At 52.8% G+C, this 22080-nt stretch overlaps 1 protein-coding gene across 3 annotated transcripts in view; it reads right to left on the reverse strand.

Moving 5' to 3' along the window:
* The window catches only part of RASGRF1 (Ras protein specific guanine nucleotide releasing factor 1), a 105342-nt gene that overhangs the window by 44232 nt on the left and 39030 nt on the right, over positions 1-22080 (reverse strand). For 2 of the 3 annotated variants that reach the window (XM_024742710.1, XM_024742711.1), the window contains exons 6-12: positions 15974-16053; positions 13256-13449; positions 12668-12777; positions 8577-8695; positions 6640-6800; positions 2485-2548; positions 281-417 (exon numbers count right to left, since the gene is read on the reverse strand). In XM_024742710.1, the coding sequence (XP_024598478.1) occupies positions 281-417; positions 2485-2548; positions 6640-6800; positions 8577-8695; positions 12668-12777; positions 13256-13449; positions 15974-16053 (865 nt within the window). Of the gene's footprint in view, positions 1-280; positions 418-2484; positions 2549-6639; positions 6801-8576; positions 8696-12667; positions 12778-13255; positions 13450-15973; positions 16054-22080 lie in introns of those variants that run through there. The other variant, XM_024742712.1, reaches the window with a different exon arrangement.

A 22080-nucleotide genomic window follows, 5' to 3' on the forward strand; every position in this document is an offset into this window, starting at 1 on the left:
CCAGAGACTTGGATGTAGTAAATCTGAGGGGACCAGAGGGGAGCCCAGGAGTCTGGAGTTTTAAAAACTGCCCTAGGGACGATCCAGAGGCAAGGGGCTCCCAGACCACACTCTACGGGGGGCCCAGGGGACTCTGCGAGCTGGACAGCTAGCTGGGCTCAGCCTTGGCTGGTAGAGATACTCACGTCTTTTCCATTAGAACCCTGTAGCTGCCTCCCGCCCCCCACCAGCTTAGGCATGAAGGGACCACTTGCTTTCAAGGACAAGTGATGCCGCTCACCTGGCTGATGTCACTGGTCCACGCCGCCTTCTCCTGTCTGGATGAGGCCACGAGGATGACTGTGAAGGGCGGGGAATCCTTTGGTTCCACCCCGATCTTAAAATCCAAGTGGTCTATGTCTTGGCCGGATCCTTTGGCTTCCAGGTGCAAAACACGGAGTTAGCCGAATGAGTGTGGGCCTTTCTGAGTTGGAAAACGACTGCACGATACCTGCCTCGCCCCACTGGTGAAGGCAGCAGTAGGACACCAGGCCACTTGCTAATTTCAGAACATCTTTTTTTTTTTTCTTAAGGTGAGGAATCCCCACTTCAAAGATGGAGAAACTAAGACCTAGAGTGCAGAGTAGCTTACAACCACACAGGGACAGCTCCGATTCCGAGCTGGGAGAGCCTTTCGGAATCACCAGTCGGCTCTACCCTCACCAGGCCAATGGGGAGCTGAGGTCTCCGGGGAGGACTTTCATAAGACCCCCAGCCGGGCAGCGGCTAAGCAAGGTCTAGAACTGGCCTCACAGCTGGGCCCTCCAGCTACGCCAAGGTGATACAGGGGCCAGGAGGAGAACTTTAGATCTTAAGCTTTTATGGACCCAGCTGGACATTTAGCTCAGTTGAGAGCTCCCCAAAGCCAAAGTAAATTCTAGGTATTTTTATTACTGCTCTTAACCCGAAGGATTCCTTGAACTCTTTATTTGGAAAGACTAAGATCACAGTTCAGAGATTCCTTGCAACACGGACACATTCATCAGGGGTCCCCTGAATGGGGTGGAATGTTGTGGAAGGTCTGCTACAGCTCTGGTCTCTGCTTGCTGGCTGTGTGACCCTGGGGTGATACCCTTCCCGCTCTGGGCTTCAGACGTCCTCCTGTACAAGCAGAGTGGGGTTGTGACGGCTCTGAGGTCCCCGACCCTTCCAGTGTTGACACTTGAGAACGTGAGGGCACTGGAGAGCCCGCTCCGTGTGGTGACTCGAGGATGGGATGATGCTGGCTCCTCATAAGTGGGGTATCTGTGTTGAGTGGGGGATGCATGGGGCCACGCCTCTCTCCCTTTCCTGGCCCTGGAGGGAAAAGGGCTTTGGGGACTGACAGTTCCACTTGAATCGGGACCAGCTGTGGCCAAGACTGAAGATCATGCTGGTAAGAGCTCCAGGTAAATTGCTGCACGTGTATTTTTGCCTTGGTGGGGTTGGAGGGGGCGCTTGGCTCCGCCCCCGGTGGAGGGTCACGAAGGGTGCAGAGCCCAGCTCCCACTGCGGCTGACCAGGGCACGCGCGCACGTGGCACGTGTGTGTGTGTGTGTGTGTGTGTGTGTGTGTGTGTGTGTGTGTGTACTACGCCCCCAGCCCCCAGCAAACCCTGAGCCCGAGCCCAAGCCATGCCGGGACTGGGATCTGGGGTCCTTCAGACACAGCCCTGCTTCGAGGAGCCCCACCTTGGGGAAAGGCAAAGATGGAGAGTCCAGCTGGTGCACCCCCAGGGGAGGGCCTCCAGAACCTTGCTGGGGGGCCAGTGAAGGAGGGAGATGAGGACCAACTTTGGTCCAATCAAGAGACAGTAGTGACCCTACCCCTTCACCTAAAGTAATAAGCCCATCCCCCAATTCTGATTCCCCGGGGAGAGAGATCCCACGGACACCCCTACACAGTGGCTTTCCGAGCACCTGGGCACCACCTTCCCCCAGCTCCCCGCCCAGCCCCTTCTGGTTTGCTGGGGCCCCACTCACATGCTCCCTTCTCCCCAAGTCTTGCCTCCCGTCCTGGTCACTCCAACACCACTGCGGGGGACCGTTCCCTTGCACTCCCTCTGGTGGGGGCACGTGTGTCCCTGCACACCCCACCCGTTTCCACTGGAGGACAGAGATAGGCCCGGCGCCTCCCCAGCCTCTTCCTCGTGGCCCAGTGAGCCACTGTGCATGTAGCACATGGATGCGTGAAGGAGGGGTGCTCACTGAGAAGTGTGACCCCCAAACCCAATGGCACCGAGTCCAGGGACCCAAGGAGCTTGGAAGGAACCAGGAAGGGGGAGGAGGCTGTCACCTGCAGGGCCAGAGAGCTCCTTCTCTAAAGACCCAGGACCAGCCTCTCCGGGTCCTGCATCCTCCCTTTCCTCCAAAGAAAAAACACCAATGCCCGGGCCCAACCTTTCAGGGTGAGTGTGTGTGCGTCTGTGTGAGCACACACAGGCTTGTACATGACTTGCACACTTACCTTCTTCCTCCGTGCTTTCTGGCTCCTCCAATAAAGTGCAGTCAATGAGGGATATGACTCCATTCTGAAAAAGAGCAGGGGCCACCTTGAATCAAAGCGAGAGATGTGCTAGTTTTAGAGTTCCAGAACGTCAGGGTGAGGAGTGGGCACCCACATATGTGTGTGGACGTTACCTGCCAAGTGGGTATTTTGGTTTTCAAGTTGAAGAACTTTATCTCCATGTAGGAAGCCCAGTGAAGTGGCTCAAATGGGATTGCTCAGAGACGCCTTCCCCTAAGGAGGGCCAAGGTCGGGCTGGGGGTGGAGGGGCTAGAACCTGGCTTGCACGGCCTTTTCTTGCCCTACAGCGGCTCTGAGGCATCACCTGGTAGCCCTAAGTCTGAAGTTTGAACTCCCTCATTTTAGGCTAAACCCTGCATGTTACCAATAGGGAAACAGGACCAACTTACAGACCTGTCTCAGGTGTTGTTATTCCTGTCTCAGGTGTTGTTGTTCCTGTCTCAGGTGTTGTTGTTCCTGTCTCAGGTGTTGTTATTCCTGTCTCAGGTGTTGTTGTTCCTGTCTCAGGTGTTGTTGTTCCTGTCTCAGGTATTGTTAGTTCCTGTCTCAGGTGTTGTTGTTCCCATTTTACAGATGAAGAAATGAGATCAGGGAGTTAAGCGTCTTGCCCAAGGTCACCTGGTAGGTAAGTGACAGAGTCTGGAAAGAGCCTCATGGGCCTGTTCCCAGCTCAAGGTCAGTGGCTGGCTTTTAATTATTAGGACTATCTGGAAAAACGCCTCTTATCCTTGAGTGTCTGAGCATCTTTTAGGTGTGAGATCCCTTGATCCTGTAGTAAGAAATGAACATAACCACCACTGTACTGGTTGTAAAGCACGTCCACGAATTCTCTGATACCCCGTCTTTCAAAAGGTGACGGCTACTTCCCTTCCTCTTGAGTGTTAACTGGACTTAGTGACTTGCTTCTCATTAAGAGAATAAAGCAGGAGTGACGGTGTTCAGCTTTGGGGTCTGCAGCCTCCTGCTTGCTCTCTTGTTGTTTCTTGGACCACTTGTTCTGTGGGAAGCCAGTTGCCGTGTCATGAGGAGAAGGCTACAGATGAGGGACGAGGCCTCCTGCCAACAGCCATGTGTGGGAGCCACGCTGGAAAAGGATCCCGGCCCCAGTCGAGCCTCAGATGACTGCAGCCCCAGCTTCCACCTTGACTGCAACCTCGTAAGAAACCCTGGGCCACGTATGTCCACCCAGCTAGGTAGTCCTGGCTTCCTAATGTGCAGAAACTGTTTGAGACAACAAATGTTTGTTTTAAGCCACTCCAGGGGACTTCCCTGGTGGTCCAGTGGTTAAGACTCCACACTTCCACTGCAGGGGGCGTGGGTTCAATCCCTGGTCCGGGAACTAAGATCCCCCATGCTGTTTGTGGGGTGGCCAAAAAAAAAAAAAAAGGCACTCCATTTGGGGGACAGCAACAGATAAATAACATAATAGCTGACAATAACAGAAACCTGGCCAGGTGGCTAATCTATACGTGAAAATGTCTGCAGGGCAGGCTGCCACCTGGAAGGCAGAGGGGGACCTGGAGAAAGTATCAAGAGTGGGCCCCCGAATCCTGCATTCTGCTTCTTGTTTGGTTCTTTGGTGGCCCTGGGGGAGCCCCCCAGGCCTTGTTGGGCCTTAACCTGACCACTGATGTCACTGGGCTGGGTAATCTCCAAAGCCCATCTAGCTCTAACCTTCTCTTACTTTAAGTCCCAAAAAATTCTTACGGTAGTTTTAGACCTTGGGGAGTTGTAGCAGTCCCTTTTAGGAGGACTGAAGGCGTTCGATTTCCAATGGCAGAGTATTTAACAAGAAGTGGTCTGAATTTTAGCTTTGGTTTCAGAACACAGACTCTGGAGCCAGACTGCCTGGGTTCAAATCCCTGCTCTGCCACTTGCTGGCTGTTTTTAGAAGCCTCAGTTCCCTTATTTATACAATAGGGAAAGTAACAGTTACCTGCCTCCGTGGGTTGTTCTATGAATTAAATATACATGATGTGTTTGGGCTAGTGCCTGGCTCATAGTAACCATCATGCAAAGGCTTGCTATTATTATTATTATTATTACAAGTTCATACTACATAAGTAAGAGTGACAACGGCTATTACCTGTTGAGCACTTACTACGTACCAGGCATGGGGCCATGTGTTTTGCACCCACTTCCTCACTTAAGCCTCATAGCACTCCCATGAAGTAGGTATTTTCACTCCCATTTAAAAAAAAAATAAATTTATTTATTTATCTTATTTATTTTATTTTTGGCTATGTTGGGTCTTCGTCGCTGTGCACGGGCTTTCTCTAGTTGCGGCGAGCGGGGGCTACTCTTCGTTGCGGTGCGCGGGCTTCTCATTGCGGTGGCTTCTTATGTTGTGGAGCACAGGCTCTCGACACGTGGGCTTCAGTAGCTGTGGCATGCAGGCTCAGGACTTGCGGCTCGCGGGCTCTAGAGCGCAGGCTCAGTTGTTGTGGCGCACGGGTTTAGTTGCTCCATGGCATGTGGGATCTTCCCAGACCAGGGCTCAAACCCGTGTCCCCTGCATTGGCAGGCGGATTCTTAAGCACTGTGCCACCAGGGAAGCCGTTCACTCCCATTTTGCAGGTAAGTAAACTGAGGCTTGGTGAGGTCACCCACTGGTAAGTGGCAGGGCTAGAATTTGAGTAGCTCTCAGATTCCATGCTCTTTACCAATATGCTAAGAGACTTTGAAAACTCAAACAAACAAATAAACAACCCCCCAAACCAAAATAAGATAAAACTAACAAACATAAAAGCACGTGCTTTCAGACTAAAAAGCCGTCTTGAAGTCTCCAGTTCAACCTGCCCCTACTGACCCCCACCTGCTGGGGGAACCGTCCCCCCAGCCTGGACAGAGATCTTCCCAGGAGGAACTCCAGAGCTAGTAAATAATGAAGGCTTTCCTTGATACATAATTTGGTTGAAACTGGAGTCTTCAGTGTTTGTAAATTAATTGCCCCTTGTGCAGTCGACCAACTAATGCGTTGACATGTTAACATCAGCAGTATATTCCCCGAGGCCACTGCTTGATCAATTAGCTCTGCAGGAGGTTACGGGCCAGGCATCCAGGGTCTGGAAGAATGGTTTCCCTGATGCTCTGGCTTAATTAAGGGCACCTTCTGGCCCTTTCCAGGCCACAACGCGTTCAGATTTAAAATCTCCAGAAGCGAGCTTCCACGGGGATGGACGCAGTGCCGGGGAGACTGTCGCTTACAGAGGCAAGGGCTTCATACTTCCCAGAGCAGATTTACGGGCACCTGCCTGCATCTGTGCACGCCTCTGCTGAGGACAGTCGTCCCTGTTTTGCAGATGAGGAAGTGAGGTGTGAACAGGCGCGGGACGTTTCCAGGGTCACACATATGTAGCAGACAGAGGTGGGACCGGATCGTGAGCTCACAGCAGCGGGATAAGCCGTGTGCTGTGCCGGGGAGCAGGAGAGTCTTGTGCTGGTGGAGTGAGTGCCTGAGGGCGTCAAGAGGGGGCGCTGTCTGACCTCTTTTTTTTTTCTTTGCGGTACGCGGGCCTCTCACTGTTGTGGCCTCTCCCGTTGCGGAGCACAGGCTCCGGACGCGCAGGCTCAGCGGCCATGGCTCACGGGCCCAGCCGCTCCGCGGCATGTGGGATCCTCCCGGACTGGGGCACGAACCCGTGTCCCCTGCATCGGCAGGCGGACTCCCAACCACTGCGCCACCAAGGAAGCCCTCTGAGCTCTTTTTGGTTGGAAATGAGACAAAGGCTCTGGCTGCTGCTCTGCCCTCAGCCAGGTGCCACCATCCTCCCCGGCCCCTCAGATACACGTGCACGGGCCTTTGAAGGTCTTGTCTGGACCCCCCTGGCTCCTCCGCCCCAGCCCCCAACTCTGGGGGCTCCTTGAGGGGTCTTCGTGCTCGCTTTCCCACTTCCCACGATTTCTCCAGTAGAAAATCCGTCAGTGGCCTTCTCATTCCAAGCCGCCAGTCAGACGGGGGCGCAGGCGTGCACACTGACGCCTCTCTGACACCCTGGTCCACCCGGGGCCCCGCGGTCAGGGTCAGTCGGGACCCCTAGGGTAAAGGCGGTGTCTGACCTCCAGCCCCAGCAGCTTCGCTCCCGCCGTCCCTACCTTGGTCAGGTGAAGCTTCCCACCAGAGCCTCTGGTACAGATGATCAGATGCTTAGAAAACAGGAAGCACTGTCGCTCGCCCTCTTTCTTTAGGGACAGAGAGCCCAGGCGCCCCCTGGTGATCTTGCCCTTTTCAGACATGGGCACCTGGATGAGGGAGCCTGCGGATGGAGGAGAGAGAGCCTGAGTGCATCCACCGGAATGACCCTCTGCCTCTGACCTGGCTTTGAGGCTGCAGGTGGGGTTGCGATGCCAGCAGCCAGGGCAGTGGGACAAGGCAGTCCTAGTTCTTGGTAGCAAACATGCACCTTGGACCCTCCCTCCAGCCCCTCCTCAGGGCTGGGTGGTGGGGTTTGGGGGGTGGAGAATGATGAGAGAAGCTCCATGCAGGACCTTTGACCTCCCAGCCGGGGCCAGAGCCTTGGAAAGCAAAGGCACCCCAAAGGACGTGGCCCATGAGGTGAGAATGCAGGGCTGGGCTGACGTCTGGGGGTGGCAGGAGGTGGAACAAGCGGGGAGCTGGCTCTGGCCCAGAGGGATTAACAAGATCCACTGGGCACCTGCTGTCACATGCAGCCACCGCAGACACGGCCGATTGGTCACAGCACGGTCTGCTGCAGGGCCCAATGCCGCCTCCTCGGGAAGCCCTCCCTGACTCTCCCCAGCCCTGCTCTGGGCCGCCATCTGCCTCCTGCCCACGCTCATCACTGCACAGAACCCTTTCCTGTATCCTGACTCCCTCTCCCCTGCACAGTCAGTTCTGGAGGGCGGGGCAGAGTCTATTCTCTGGGCGTCTCTGGAGACCTGAGTTGGCCTGGCATGAATAGGGCAGGTGTCCTTGGTGGTGGCAGCACGACTGAATAAATGAGAAAGGGCTTGCTGGGTTCCCCTGTCTGATCTTCCCCACCCCTCAGGAGGGGAAGAACTGCTTTGGCTCAGGGCGATGGAGCAGATTCCTGGTCTCTGGGGACACTGCTGACCCCAAGATAGGTCATTCTTCCGGCCACCTCCAGCTTGGGCATAGCACAGCTCAGGGGGAGCTGGGAGTCAGGCTAGGCTGGCTCTGGGCTCAGCAGGTCCCAGGGTGGGCCTGTGGGAAGGACACAGGGGCTCAGAACAAACTCCACATTGAGGATACTCAGGCCAAGGGCAGCGGGGGGCAGAGGCCGCTGCACAGGCCAGCAGGAGGTGCTAGGAAGCTCTTCATCTAGTCAGAGAACCCCAACTCGATGGAAGGAAGGCGGGAGGTCCATCCCGAGGTGGAGTCACCTCTAGCGCACGCGAGCACAAGCTGAGTTTCCCATAGGACATGGAATCTGAACCTTCAAGGCATCGCAGCTCTGACATCCCCGAGTTGGAAGTCAGTCCCCTGGGCCACAGAGAGTCTCTCCTGCCCCTCTCAATAGGGCTGTGACCCTCAAAACTGTCCCCAAGGTCAGCTGAGGCCCAAGGGTGAAGGGAACCCTACCCAGGACCACTGGGACCACGGCCTCCCCCAAGAGGCGAGGGATGCTGAGCAAAGGACAGAGGGACTGACGCACGCCAACTCCATCTCGGACCCTGAAAATTCTTGTGATCCACGGGGCCAGTTGGAATCTGTCCTCATCCTCCGCCCCCTACTCTCTCCCCAAAAGGACATGTCAATGTTTTACTATGATTTACAATAGACAAACCAAGACCATCTGGGAAGAATTATGTTTACATCTGGAGAGAAGGAAACTGTGAAAACCAATAATACCAGCATCGATATCTATAGATACCGACATGTACATGTAGCTGTCGCATTCCCCCGGCGGGCCCGGAATACTCTGCAATCACGCTTGCAGGTTTTGGCAGGCAGCAGCCCAACCAACTGGTGGTGTCCTGAGTGCCTCGTGCCTCTCGCTGCTGGGGCCAGCTTGGTGGGGGGTGGGAGAGGCAGGGCGCACAGGCCATACCTTGCCTCACAAAGGTCTGGCTGGTGTCCAGGAGGATTTCACAGCCTTCAATGATCATGCGCTCAATGGCCAGGTTTTTCCGGATGTTCTCTGTTTCACTTACTTCGTCGTGCATTATCCTGTGGGGACAGGAAATGACAATCAGAGACAGGCCGCCCTCACCTCCCAGGGTGGAGGGAATGCTGGGTCTCTGGCTGGACCTCGGAAGAAAGCCTGGATTCTCAGGTGGAACCTGTTGTCGTGAAAGGGGAGAGAGCGCGCATCTCTCGAGTACCCGCCGTGTGTGTGCGCTTCACAGGCGTGATCTCATTTTATCCTCTGACAGCCCAAGGAGGCTGAGAAGCAGGTCTGTCTGATCTTAAAAAGTGTGAACCGGGGACTTCCCTGGTGGCGCAGTGGTTAAGACTCCACGCTCCCAATGCAGAGGGTCCCGGGTTCGATCCCTAGTTGGGAAACTAGATCCCACATGCGTGCTGCAGCTAAGACCCAACCAACTAAATAAATAAATAAAATAAAAACTTTTAAAAATTGGCACGTGATTACTAATAATGATTGTGAAGCTGAAATAAACTTAAAAAAAAAAAGTCTGGGGCTTCCCTGGTGGTGCAGTGGTTGAGAGTCTGCCTGCCGATGCAGGGGGACACGGGTTCGTGCCCCGGTCCGGGAAGATCCCGCATGCCGCGGAGCGGCTGGGCCCGTGGGCCGTGGCCGCTGAGCCTGCACGTCCGGAGCCCGTGCTCCACAACGGGAGAGGCCGCAACAGTGAGAGGCCCGCGTACCACAAAAAAAAAAAAAAAAAAAAAAAAAAAAAAAGTCTGAACCACATGGAAGAGAGACAGCAGAACTGGAGGAAGATGGGAGTAGAGGGGACAACCTTTGTTCATTACCCTGCCCCTCATCCCACTATTGGCCTTATTTCCATCCAAAGTACAAACCAAGCTCATTCCTGCCTCAGGACAATTAGTACTTGCTGTTTCTTCCCCCTACACACTCTTTAAAGGGTTGTTTCCTTAATGTTTGGGTTCTGGAATGGCTTATTTTTGGAGCACCTGGCAATCCAGCTGGCTCAGGGGAAGACTGACTTCAGTTTACCTCTATAGGCTCTGGCACGACCAGGAAGTTAAGCAGGACGCGGCTTGCCCCTTCATCTGAGAATACAGACAACTTTTTGTCCTTGTTCTGACTGCTGCAACACCCCTCCTCTCCAGGAGGCGGCACTGTTTAACTGTTTTTGTTTTTATTTTAAAGAGCGTTGGTGGGAAAAGGTAGGTGTGAACTGCCAACTTTGCTAGGACCCTGGATGGGTCTCCAGGAGCCTTGGGAAAGTAGTGAATCCTTTTTATTTTTTGGAGGGGGTCTGGAAAAAGTACCCCACCTACTCTAAGGAAAGCACAAAGCCTCCTATTTGTCTGCTGATGCATGAAATTCCACAATTAAGACCACTAAGAGAGCTGATTAATGTGTGTGTGGCTTACAGAGTTCTCTCACAGTCATTATCCAGTTTAAACCCTCCAACAATGAGAGATGACACTGGTGGAGCTGGAGTTGTGATTAGTGGAATCAACACGATCCTGAACGAATTACTCAACCCTTCTAATCCTTACTTTCCCATCTGTAGACTGTTGTTGGGTGAGGATGGAAAATAATGCATTTCACGGGCTGACCTCATGCCTGGCACATGACAGGTGCTGGAATAAAGGGTGGTGATCATTGCCATTATCAGGGCTGCAAAAATGGTATTGTAAAGAAAAAAAAAATAGGTGGTATACTGCAACTCGTTATTTCTTCTGGGTATCAGACTGGGGCATCGAGATGCGGTCTCTGCCTTAGGAGCCACGGTTCTCCACCCACATGCCCCTCCTCCCATCCGGGCCCCAGCGATGCTCTTCTCAGAAGCCCAGGCCTTAGCCTTCTTCTGGAAAAGACATGGGACAGGGAGGCACCTTTCAGGGCATCTGCAGTTCCATGGATAGGGATTCATTTTTGGAAGTAGCCCAAGGCAATCAGGACCCTCTCTCTTGATGAGGGTGGGGACTTTGCTGAGGCTAGATTTGCTAAAAAATAAGGGGGTGATTCCAAGGTAGCCAAACTAGTTTTGCTGTTAGACATGGATAAACTTCAGCTGCTCAGGGTCAGTGGCCCCAGGCTGGGATTTGTGCTGGAGGGGCCGCCACTGCACACGCAGCTGGGGGTGCTGGGCGGGGCTCCAGGAAGGCAGCCCGGGGTTCCGGGGCCTGAGGCTCCTGGGGGAACCGGAAGTGAGGACCTGGGTTATCAGTGAGCCCAGGAGTTAGGGGCTCTGGAGACAAAGTGGGACAAAGGCCAGAGGTAGGAGACAGCCAGTCCCGAGGGGAGAGGGCTGCAGGGTTCTGAGCACTGCCAGGGAGGGCTTGGTTGCTGGCTTCCTGTCAGGGCTGGAGCTTTCCTCAGGGCCCAGGGGAGGGCGCAGGAGGAAGAAAGGGCTGTTGTCACGTGATGGGAAAACGCTTTTCTGTGCTGCTCGGGCTGGGTTCAGGGCCAGGTGCAGGTGATCAGGGGGACAAAAGAAAAGCCGGCTGCACACCCAGGACCCGGGGGGAGGGGGGAGGGGACTGGGGAGCTGCCTGCACACCTGCCTGCACTGGGACAGGGCATCCCGCTGTGTCGAGGAACTCACAGCCTCAAGGGGGTCCCAAGTCTTCTGCTTGGGGAAGAGTACGCAGGATCTGGCACCCTGGGGCATGAGAGAACTGGGGTCCACGCCCCCTGATGGATTTGTTTGTCTGCAATCACGCCCTGATTACATCTCCTCCCTAATCCTCCGCTCTGAGGCCTGTGCCCTGCCCTGGTCCAGCCTGGTCCTCCCTCTGTCCAGCCGGGAGCCATGGCCTCACCGGCTGCCACTCGTTGGACTTGGGCAGCCTTTTAGGGCTCTGAATGGCCGGCAGGGCCCCGGGCAGGGCTGAGGGCTGAACCCCACACCCTGCAGACCCATCCTCCTTTGCAGCTCCTGGCCACCTATCTCTGACCACAAGGCCCCTCCTTACCTCTTGGCCTGCACCGGTGGAGGCCCCAGGCTCAGCCCTTGGTTCATACCTCATGCCCACCTAAACTCACTCCCTTGGTGATCTCACCAGCCTTGTGACTCTAAATACCATCTCCGAGCTGACGATCTGGTATATCTTGGCTCCCTGAACTCCAGACTCAAACACCGACTCCCTTTTTGTCATTTCCACCGCTGTTGTCCATCTCAGGTCCAAGACACCCCCAAGTAAAACTCCAACGCGGCGAGGAAGACTCCCCCCTCCAAACCTGCCCCTCTGGCTCCTTCTCCATCTTGCACAACGGCAATGAATCCTTCTGGCTGCTCGGCAGAAAACTCTGGAATCACCCTCGACTCTCATTTTCTCTCTCTCTCCTCACCTCTCATCCATCAGAAACTCTTGGAGGTTCCACCTTCAGAAAACTCCAGAGTCCTCACCTCCACGGCCACCCCCTGGTGTGGTCGTGTCCCCTGTTGCCGGGGGCTGTGCCTCCCTCCAGTCCTTTAGCTCCTGCCCGTGCAGCGAGGAATTCCTTGGGCTTCGGGGAGTGAGGGAGGACAGGGGAGGGCCTTGACTAGGGGGGGCTGCGGCCTCTGACGGTGGCCCAATCATGGCCTGTCCCCCCACGGACACTGCCTGCTGCTGAACGGAGCCTGAGGCACATGAAAGCCCGACACCCAGGACGCCTGGGGCTCCTAAAGCCACCGGTTTTGACACATGGACACTGGAGAACCGAGGAAATGGGCAGAGAGTGCCTGCGAGTCCTGGGCAGATCCCTGAGCTGGAAGATGGGCCCACTAAGTGCCCAGGGCCCTTCCTCGGACCCCATCTGTGCCAGGGACAGCGTACCCTCCATCCCACCTCACTGGGTGCCCACCTGGGCTGGAGCTGTAAACCCCTCAGACTGCTCCTGGGGACCTGGCTTCCAGGTGGGACAAGCTGTGGGTGCCCCCACCTCGGAATCCTAACCGGAGCACGAGCTTTTCCCATCTGGGGCTTGGCAAACCCCGGGTGGGGGCACCCTCAGCCTGGGCCTGCCCACCGGTGTGGGACCCCAGCGGGGCTCACCTGGACAGCTCCTCCAGTTTGGACTTGGCGTAGTCCAGGCTGTTGCGCTCCACGTGCTCATGAGGGGTGTGGGCCAGGAGCTCGTGCAGCGTCAGGATGTACCTGGGGATCTGCAGTGGGGAGAGGTGGGGACAGGGCCAGAGGGCCGGAGAGACAGAGGCAGGGAGAGAGATACAGCGATGAAGCAAGAGAGAGACAGAGAGACAGAGCAGGGTAGACAGATGGGGGGGAAGGGTGGGCAGAGAAGGGGACCCCCATGAGCGGGGTTCAGGAAGGACATCCACTGCACTTCTGATCCCGGACTCTCTGAACCTGGAGGCTCTTCCAGGGTCTTGTCTGGGACGAGAGCCCAGAGCTTGAGGTTCTGCCCCGCAGAAGGCAGGACCTGGAGATGGACTCAGGACCAGGAGCTGCCCCTCACTTTCCGCACGGCCTCCCCCAGCCAGGGTCGGCGGAGGGTCCTAACCCCGTTCGTTCTCCAGGCCACCGGGGGTTTGCACGGCCGTGGCCCTCGGCACTCTGCGCCCCGGCCGCCAGTCAGCCGCAGCCCTCCCGGCGCATGCGCCCTGGCAGACGGGGTGGGCCCACCTGGAACATGGGGTAGGTGAGGAAGGTCTCCAGCGTCCTCTCCTCGCAGTCGGGCTTGGCCTCGTAGTGCTTCAGCAGCTTGTCGAAGTCGCGGTTCTGCTTGCAGTGCGCCAGGATCTGCAGGCTGTACTGGTGGTTGCGGACGAACTCCTGGTAGATGTTGAGCATGGGCAGCAGGATGTCGAACAGGTCGGCTGGAAGGAGGCGGGACTCAGCGGGCAGCGGGGGCGCCCTCGGCTCCCCCAGCCCCACCCGGGGAGGTCGGGGCGCGGCTCAAAGACCCATCGGAGTCATCGGAGATGACTCTGGCACCACTGCCCTTTCCTAGGCCAGACAGGGTGGCCCCAGGCATTGAGACCACAGCAGATTCACAGGTTTTTGAGATAGAGCCCTGTCTAGTCTGACACCTGTGTACCGGAAGTCAGAGAAAGGAGGTATAGAGGGTGCTGCGGTGTGTCCCCCAGAACCCCTTGTGGACCCAGGCACTTGCTCCCCAGCTGCCACCAGTGCGGGTGGCTCTCAGCTGGGTTCGTCCTTGCTGGGAACTGCTCTCAGCTGAAGGAAGCTGCCTTGCACAAGGTGGAGCCCAATGACAGGTCCAGGTCAGGGTGTGAAGGCCGGCCCCTGCCTCGATGGAGGACGTCCCTGAAGGGCCACCTCAGTTCCCAAGCTTCCCTGGGGTTGGCTGAGGCCCCTGTTGTAAATGCTTTGTAGTCCACTCCCCCCAGTGCCCTGGCTCTGCCAGGCTGTTATGCTGAGGGGTCCCCAGGGGCCCCCCTCCCAGAGTGTCCCACCTGTGACTGTGACCTGTCAGAGGTCACGAGGTGAGTCAGGACCTGGCCTGGAACCAGGCTTTCCAACTCCCCCATTCCAGCACTTTCCACCCCATGATATGCTTTCCTGAGTCTCTGTCCCTTCACCTGTTGTCCCCTTTGTCCCTCTGTCCCTGTCCTTCCAGACCTCCCCAGCTCTGCAGCCCCTGGCTCAGTGAGGTGGACCCCCTGCTCAACCCCCCGTCTGTCTCAACCTCCTGGGTATCTAACATCCTGTCCTTCTAGCTCCCCAAAGCCCAAACCTGCCTTTCAACACTTGATGGGATGGGATGGACCCTCTAAAACCTCTGCTTACTAACCCCATTAAAAAGAAAGACAGTGCAACTAGAAATGATCATACAAAGTGAAGTAAGTCAGAAAGAGTAGACAAATACCATATGATATCACTTATATGTGGAATCTAAAAGACGACACAAATGAACTTATCTACGAAACAGAAACAGACTCACAGACACAGAGAACAGAATTCTGGTTGCCAAGGGGGAGGGGAGGTGGGGGAGGGATGAAGGAGAGGTTGGGGTCAGCAGATGTAAGCTTTTGTATATAGAACGGATAAACAACAAGGTCCTACTGTATAGCGCAGAGAACTATAGTCAGTATCCTATGATAAACCGTAATGGAAAAGAATATTAAAAAAAGAATGTATATATGTGTATAACTGAATCACTTTGCTATACAGTAGAGATTAACACAACATTGTAAATCAACCATACTTCAATAAAATAAAATTAATAAAAAAGAAAGACAAGCATTCCTTAGAACAAACTCTAAGTGGGAGCTCTTATGTAGGGCATCCAACTACCCAGTGGACAACCTCTTTAGCTGTATGACTACAGAAAGTGCAGCCTGTGTCTTTCTAGGGCTGCTTCTTATTTTGACCTTGGAGAAAAAAAAAATGGTGCCACTCCCCCTGGAAGTCTCCTGGCCCGTGGGCAGAGGAGCCTTTTCAGCCACAGCTGTCCTTTCACCTCCCTGAGCCTGTTCCCTCGGCCCCAGAGTGGATATGACACCAACACTCGCCTTTTCCTATTGAATTAAGCGAAAGGAAGATGGTACCCAGTGTGGGAGGGGCGGGATGTGGGACGCACTCCTGTACATCACTCACAGGAGTGAGGGCTTGGAGAGCAAGGTGACGATGTGTACACGGCGGGGAGTCCATCCCCATTGCTTCAGTAATTCTACTTCTGGGCACCTGTCTCAGGGGAATGCTCTCTAATATGGAGACAAGTTCACATGCAGGGATGATTATTTTTAGTAGCAAAAAGGTAGAACAACTTTAAGAGTCGACGAAGGGAGATGGCTACATAGATGGTGGCAGATTCATGGGGCACTGGAACATTATACAGCCATCAAAAAGCATACTTTCAGCTTGAGAAAATACTTATGCAATTATGTTAAGTAAAAAAAAAAGAAAAACCCACAGCAAGATTCAAATTCTATATTCAGTATGTTTGCAATTATGTAAAATGGAAAAAAAAAAAAAACAACCCCAAGATCTATGCATAGGAAAAAAATTGGAAGGAAACACACCGGAGTGTTTACAGTAGTTATCTTTGGGAAGCAGAAACGTTGATATTTTTAAATGTTTCCTACTTTTCTGGATTCTCAGATTTTCTCAGATGGGTACCTATATATTATTTTTAAAAGGGAAAAGCAGATAAGAAACTAAAAATATATCACTTCCTCCTAGAAATGTAGCTTTTGCCAACTTCTCTTTCCTCTTCTGCTCCCTCTGAGGGATTCTGTGAGTTTTTAAGGGGCCACTCTGTTACATTCGGGAAGGACAAAAGTGCCACCAGCCAGGAGGTGTGGCCCCTGCACAGGGACTTCTCAGGTGGGGATGGGGGCGGAGGGGCAGGAGACCTCTGCCAGGGCTGCTACTCACCGAGGACCAGAGTGGGCCAGCTGGAGATGCGGGCCTTCAGGCCTTGGTAAAAGATCTGGTGCAAAAACATGATGGTCTCGCTGGAAGAGAAAGCACAGGGTAAGCTCCAGCTAGGAGTTCCTCTCCTTCCAGGCGTCCCCTCCCCGAAAGTTCAGTAGAGCTGAGGGGCCCCAGGGGAGAGGGCAGGGGCTGTCACTGCCTGTGGGACTATAGCAGCAAACCTTCTCAGGTGAGACCCCACGAGAAACCCCACCAGTGGGATGGACCCTACAGTCTACGGGGCCTAACGCAAAACAAACACGCCGGCCCCTTGTTAACCAATGATTAGGAATTTCAGGATGGTGACAGCAGAGCCTCAAATTAAGCACGGTTTTTCTAAGCATGCAGTCAAATGCCCGTGAAGTCGGCCGAGGAGGGGGCACTGCGGCTGCCGGCTTCCCTGGCCCCCTCAAGTCCCCACTGGCTCTGTCATTGGGTACTGTCCCCTCTCCCAGGAGTTTGTGTCCTGAAGGCAAACCCCCATTCTGGGGTCTCACACTCTCAGGACAAGGGCAGGGAGTGGAAGGAGCTGGGTGGGCGCAGAGACGCCCCTGAGCTGTGAGACACAGGAAGCCAATGGGGGCCTGGGACCTCATGTTCACGGTGGGCCTGGGAGGCACGGGGCTCCCTGACCCCAGAGGAGTTTGAAATGCCCTGAGCACCCCACTCTGCAGAGAAAACAGGGTGGGTGGGGAGAAAAAGGATGTGAAAAAGAATAGAAGGGAGGGCTGCAAGAGAGAAAGGGGTGAGGGAGGTGAGAGGTGGTGGTGGGGAGAGAGAACAGAACACGGCACCTACGGCTGAAGAGCACAGCCTGTAACTCCATCGCACCCGCAGGATGTGCAGAAGGGCTGGAACCGGTAGGGCCTTTAACAAGTATCTAAGTAGCAGAAACACTCCCGAGTTCTCATTCCTGAGAGTGGCTCCTCTCATTACCGTGAATTAACTGTCATCTCCCTAAAGTCTCAAAAGAACAGGCCCGCCCAGGTGTGGTGACACCGTGATTTCTGGACTAGGGGCCCCGCCTGATGGCTGAAGTCATTTGCAGTTTTCAGGTAACAAGTCTGTGACAGATTCACCCTTGACAGGGCTGCTTTCTTCCTGTCTGTGGCCCCTGAACTAGTTACTGAATAGATAAACATGTACTGAACCAATGTGAAGAACTTTAGTCGTCCACGTGGGAAGACCCTTAGAAAAATTCAAAAGAGGCCAGTCCAGGGGTGCGTGAACGTGCACAGAAGGGAGAACGTGGGCCCTGATGTGGGGCAGGGTGGAGGTAGGAGGACTTTCAGGGGTTCCTGGGGAGCTGAGAGGCTCTGGATGCCCCCGAGCACCGCCACAGCAAGACTCAGGGCCCCATTCCCGGGCGGCTCCCACAGACGGCTGCAGGATGCACTGTGCAGGATTCAGGGCATGGACTTGTAGCACGTTAGGAACATCATAAGCTGGGACTATAAAAACATAATAGATGAAGCCTCCGTTTTTAAAGCATTATAAACCGTGAGGATTTCACTTGTCATCCTACTACTCAGAAACTACCATTGTTACCTATCTGATAAGAAAAAAATGATCTCATTTGGATTCGATTTGCTCTACAAAATCATTGCGAGTGGGTTGGTTGAACATCTTTCCTTTGTATTGGCCATTTGAATTTCTTCTTTGGGGAACTGCCAAGTCATGTCCATTTACTATTTTCACTTTTATTAATTTAAAATAACTCTCCATATTAAGCGTATGATCTTAACATATACATTGCAGATATGTTTTTTGCTCGGCTATTTGCCCAACTATTTGTGTTTGGTGTGTTTTGAAGGTTTTCCGTTTTGCCCTGTGAGATTTTCTTTCTGTGTTTTTGCTTCAGGCGTCATGTTTTTTCCCACTCTTAGACTGCATGCACACTCACCTCTATTTTATTTTACTATTTCATTTTTACACATAAATACTTACCTAGAGTTTACTTTGGTGTAGGATGTGAGTAAGGGATGTAAACGTTAGTCTTTCTTTCAGTTTGTAGCCAATCGCCCCATTTTATTTATCAGATACTGCAGGTGCTTTCACTGCTTTGCTAAGCTGCCTTTTTTGTTACTAAATTCTCATACATGCCTACGTCTGTTTCTGGACTTTGTATTTTATTCTGATGGACTATTGGCCTGTTCTGGCCATAGTCTCGCGCTGTTTTCATTACTTTTAATATATTTACAGGCCTATAATACATTTTAATTAACGTAGGAAATGTTTCATTGTTTTTTTCAGAACATTATGATCTATTTACATGCATTTTACTCCTTTAGTTGAACATTAAAATCACTCTGCTAGGCTGTACTTCGATTGGAATTACAGTATAGCATGATTTGGCTGAAATGACGTCTTTACGACATGGAATCTTGCCATATAGAATACTGGCCCACTTTCTGTTTCTGTACAGCCTGTAAGCTTAGAAGGACTTTTTATAATGTTAAACGGTTGAAAAAAAATCCAAAGAATATTTTACGATAAGTAGAAATTAGATGAAATTCACATTTTAGTGTCCATAAGTCAAGGTTTATTGGAACACAGCAACACCCATTCATTTAGGATTGCCTAAGACCACCTAGTTTTGACAGAGACCCTCTGGCCCACAAGGCCTAAAATATTTACTATCTGACCCTTGACAGAAGAAGTTTGCTGATCCCTAGTCTATGTGAATGTTGTCCCTGAGTTGTGCAGTACACAGCCGGAGCAACTATATTCTATGGCCCTGCACACTTAACAGTCCAGCAGGGAATCTATACACAGAAGAAATCATTATTTAAATGCAATGAATGCTACAAAAGGGGCAGCATGGGGACCCTGGAAGCACACAACAAGGGAACATATAAGCTAACGGTGACAAGGGGCACGGGGGTGGTCAGGGACATCCAAGGAAAGACATGAAAAAAGAGTAGGAGACCGCTGTCATGAGGAAAATAGGAACGACAGTAGGGTGGGAAGAATTCTAGGGAGAGGAAGTGACTTGTCTGCTTCGAGAAGTGCTCATTTTGCCTGGTTCCCTTCTTGAGCCCAGAAAGGAGTGTGACTTGCCCAAGGCTGGTCCTAGGTACACAGGGCTTGGCCCGTGGAGGGCAGAACCAGGCCTCTTCACTCCAGCCTCACGCTGTGCCTGTCCCTCCTCACTCCCCAGGCCATGCAGACAAGACGAATTGATGGCAGCACACGCCCCCACTGTGCCTTATCTTTCTTCTCCACCCAGGACTCCAGGCAACCACTGCCAATCAATCAGAGCGGGCATCAAGATAGGAACCATCTGTCCCCCGGGCGGGATGCCTCTCATCACGGGGCAATGCCTCTGGCTCCCAGCACACGTTGCTGGGCATGGTTTTTATTAAAGGGAAATAGCCCAAGAGTATATGCTCATTGTTTCGGTTAAACATAACCTGGTGCACATGTTTACTTCAAAGATTCCCCCCGCAGCGTTCAAGAAGCACACAGTTAAGCCCCTCCCCAGCTCTGCAGCATCCTCCGTGAATCTGCCAACCTGGAGAGAGGCCTCTCTCTTCTCAAGGACTTCTTTTAAAGAACTCCAGCAAATGAAATCACCAAATTGGCATCAGGTGTCTAACGTGGCTGTACATTTCAGCCTAAATGCAAATCCAGGGGAAAGCTATGTGCAGAAATGCCTTCTAGTGAGTGGGCTGGCAGCCTCCGCCCTTGACCTGTGACACATACAGACTCTGTGCTGTGGTCCGAGGCAGGGAGACCTGGACGGTTCATGTCCCAGATCCGGCCTCCACAGCACCTACACGGTAAGAGGGAAGGCTGGGCTCACATACGATCGAAAGTTCTCGACAGTGCAGGCGCGGGCAGGAGTACGTGCTGAGACCTGGGCTGTGATGAGCAGGCAGGGGGGTAAGGAGGATGGGGGTCGGTGAGGATTCCAGCCTATTAGTTAACAGGGCAGCAGGGGGGAAGCACAGGCCTTCACATAAAACAGAACTGGGTTAAAATCACAGCCCACCCGAACCCTGAGCACACCCCGTCACCTCTCTGATCTCTGGTGCCAGCCTCATGGGGCGTCTCTGAGGATTGGAAATTATGTAGGCCAAGTGCTTACAGAGAGCCTGGCACCAAGCCGGCCCCACAAAACACCATCTTAACGTGGTGAGTGTAGTCCAAAATATTCAGTCACGCAAAGTGCTGTGCAGGGTTGCTATACAGTTAATGAAAAAAAATTTCAGCCGTTCTTTGTGCTCACAAAAAGCACAGAGGTTAAGACAGTGAAGCTTATACTCTTAGGTACCCAGTGGATCCTATAGTGAGGGGTGAATGATTAGAAGGCAGTCGTTTTCTAGCTCTTCCTGCCCCACCCTGGGCCCCGGGGGAAGGAAAGAATTCCGACCTGCTCCCGATGGAGAACAGGGGCCAGGGGGTGGAGAGAAGCCAGTCACCTCAGATTGGCATCCGTTGATAGGATCATTGGTTCTTCTTACTTAATATTGTAAGAACATACAGTAAAACATATTTGATTAATTTTCAATGTTGAACCAACCTTGCATTCCTGGGATAAATTCCACTTGGTCATGATGTATTATCCTTTTTATATATTTCTGGATTCGATTTTATAATATTTTGCATCTATGATCACAAGTAATATGGGTCTGTAGTGTTCTTTCCTCATAATGTCTTTTTCTGATTTCGGTATTAGAGTAATGCTGGCCTCACAGACTGAGTTGAGAAGTGCTCCCTCCACGTTAGATTTGAATTCAGTTTCTCACAGGGTGCATCATAGTGAAGCTTTCCTGTTGTACTAATGTCTAGCTCTTATGAGCACTTGGGCTGTGCTGGGCTCTGTGCTAGATGCTTTACGTGAGCTCTCATTTGATTCTCCAACACCTACAAGAGGCAGGTCCCATTCCCTGGTCAGTGTTTCCGAGGACCGCTAGAGTCCATGTTCTGGAGGCCTTAAAGATTGATCAGGCTGGGGCTATTTTGACCAGGATCAATGAGACTGCTAAGATGGGAAAGAGTCAACCTTGGGCACATTGTGGAAAAGGAGAAACAGGGCTTGCAGGGGCTTAGAAGGACACCAGCAAAAGAGGGGACTTTCTTCCCTCCTGTTTATTCTGTTAAAGGCATCTGATCTGATCCATGCAGTGACTAACAGACAAAAATATAAAACCATGTTGTGATTTTCTTCAAACAACTTTTGAACACATTCTGTGAGTGGGTATGAAAACTCTTAACCAAAGATTACAGGTGAAAAGAATTCCATTGAATGCAGTGTAACAAAATTATGCAAAGATTAAATAAATACAAAAGGGCACCTTTATCTCTTAGTGCTTACGATAAACGGTCACCAAAAGTTTGCAACTGTGGCCTAAAATGCAAGGAAAGCACAGACAACCTAGAACTATTACAATGCTTCCTGAAGTATTTCAGGTAGGTCCGTGGCCGAGCCTCCAATACAGGCAGTCCCCTGCGGTTATCTCAAGCCTCTCATTTCCGTGTGCTCTGGGACCTTCAGTAGCAGCTGCACCTACAAACTTGTTGGAAATGCAATCCCTATGCTCTACTCCAGATCTACAGATTGAGAAGCTCGGGGTGAGGCCCAGCGTTCACGTTTGAGAAGCTGTGACTCCAGCTGAGCTGTCTGGAGTTTATTCAGGAAGAAACAAGTTCTTCACACTTTTCAGCCAAATTCCAGGTCATTGAGTTTAAAAGACCCAACTGTAGTTTCTGGAGAAAATCTTACCTGACTTCACAAAACAATAATACCTAGTTTCTTTGTTTTAATAAAGAAATCAAAGCATTTATTTACTCTCTAAAAACTGCGTTTGAAATGTATATTAAAAAGCAACCTTGGGCTTCCCTGCTGGCGCAGTGGTTGAGGGTCCACCTGCCGATGCAGGGGACACGGGTTCATGCCCCGGTCCGGGAAGATCCCACATGCCGCGGAGCGGCTGGGCCCGTAGGCCATGGCCGCTGAGCCTGTGCGTCCGGAGCCTGTGCTCCACAACGGGAGAGGCCACAACAGTGAGAGGCCCGCGTACCGCAAAAAAAAAAAAGCAACCTTGTAAGGCCCAGTGATTCAG

Source organism: Neophocaena asiaeorientalis, unplaced genomic scaffold (genome assembly GCF_003031525.2).
Source record: "Neophocaena asiaeorientalis asiaeorientalis breed wild unplaced genomic scaffold, Neophocaena_asiaeorientalis_V1.1 scaffold155, whole genome shotgun sequence".
In the NCBI taxonomy this organism is placed as follows: domain Eukaryota; kingdom Metazoa; phylum Chordata; class Mammalia; order Artiodactyla; family Phocoenidae; genus Neophocaena; species Neophocaena asiaeorientalis.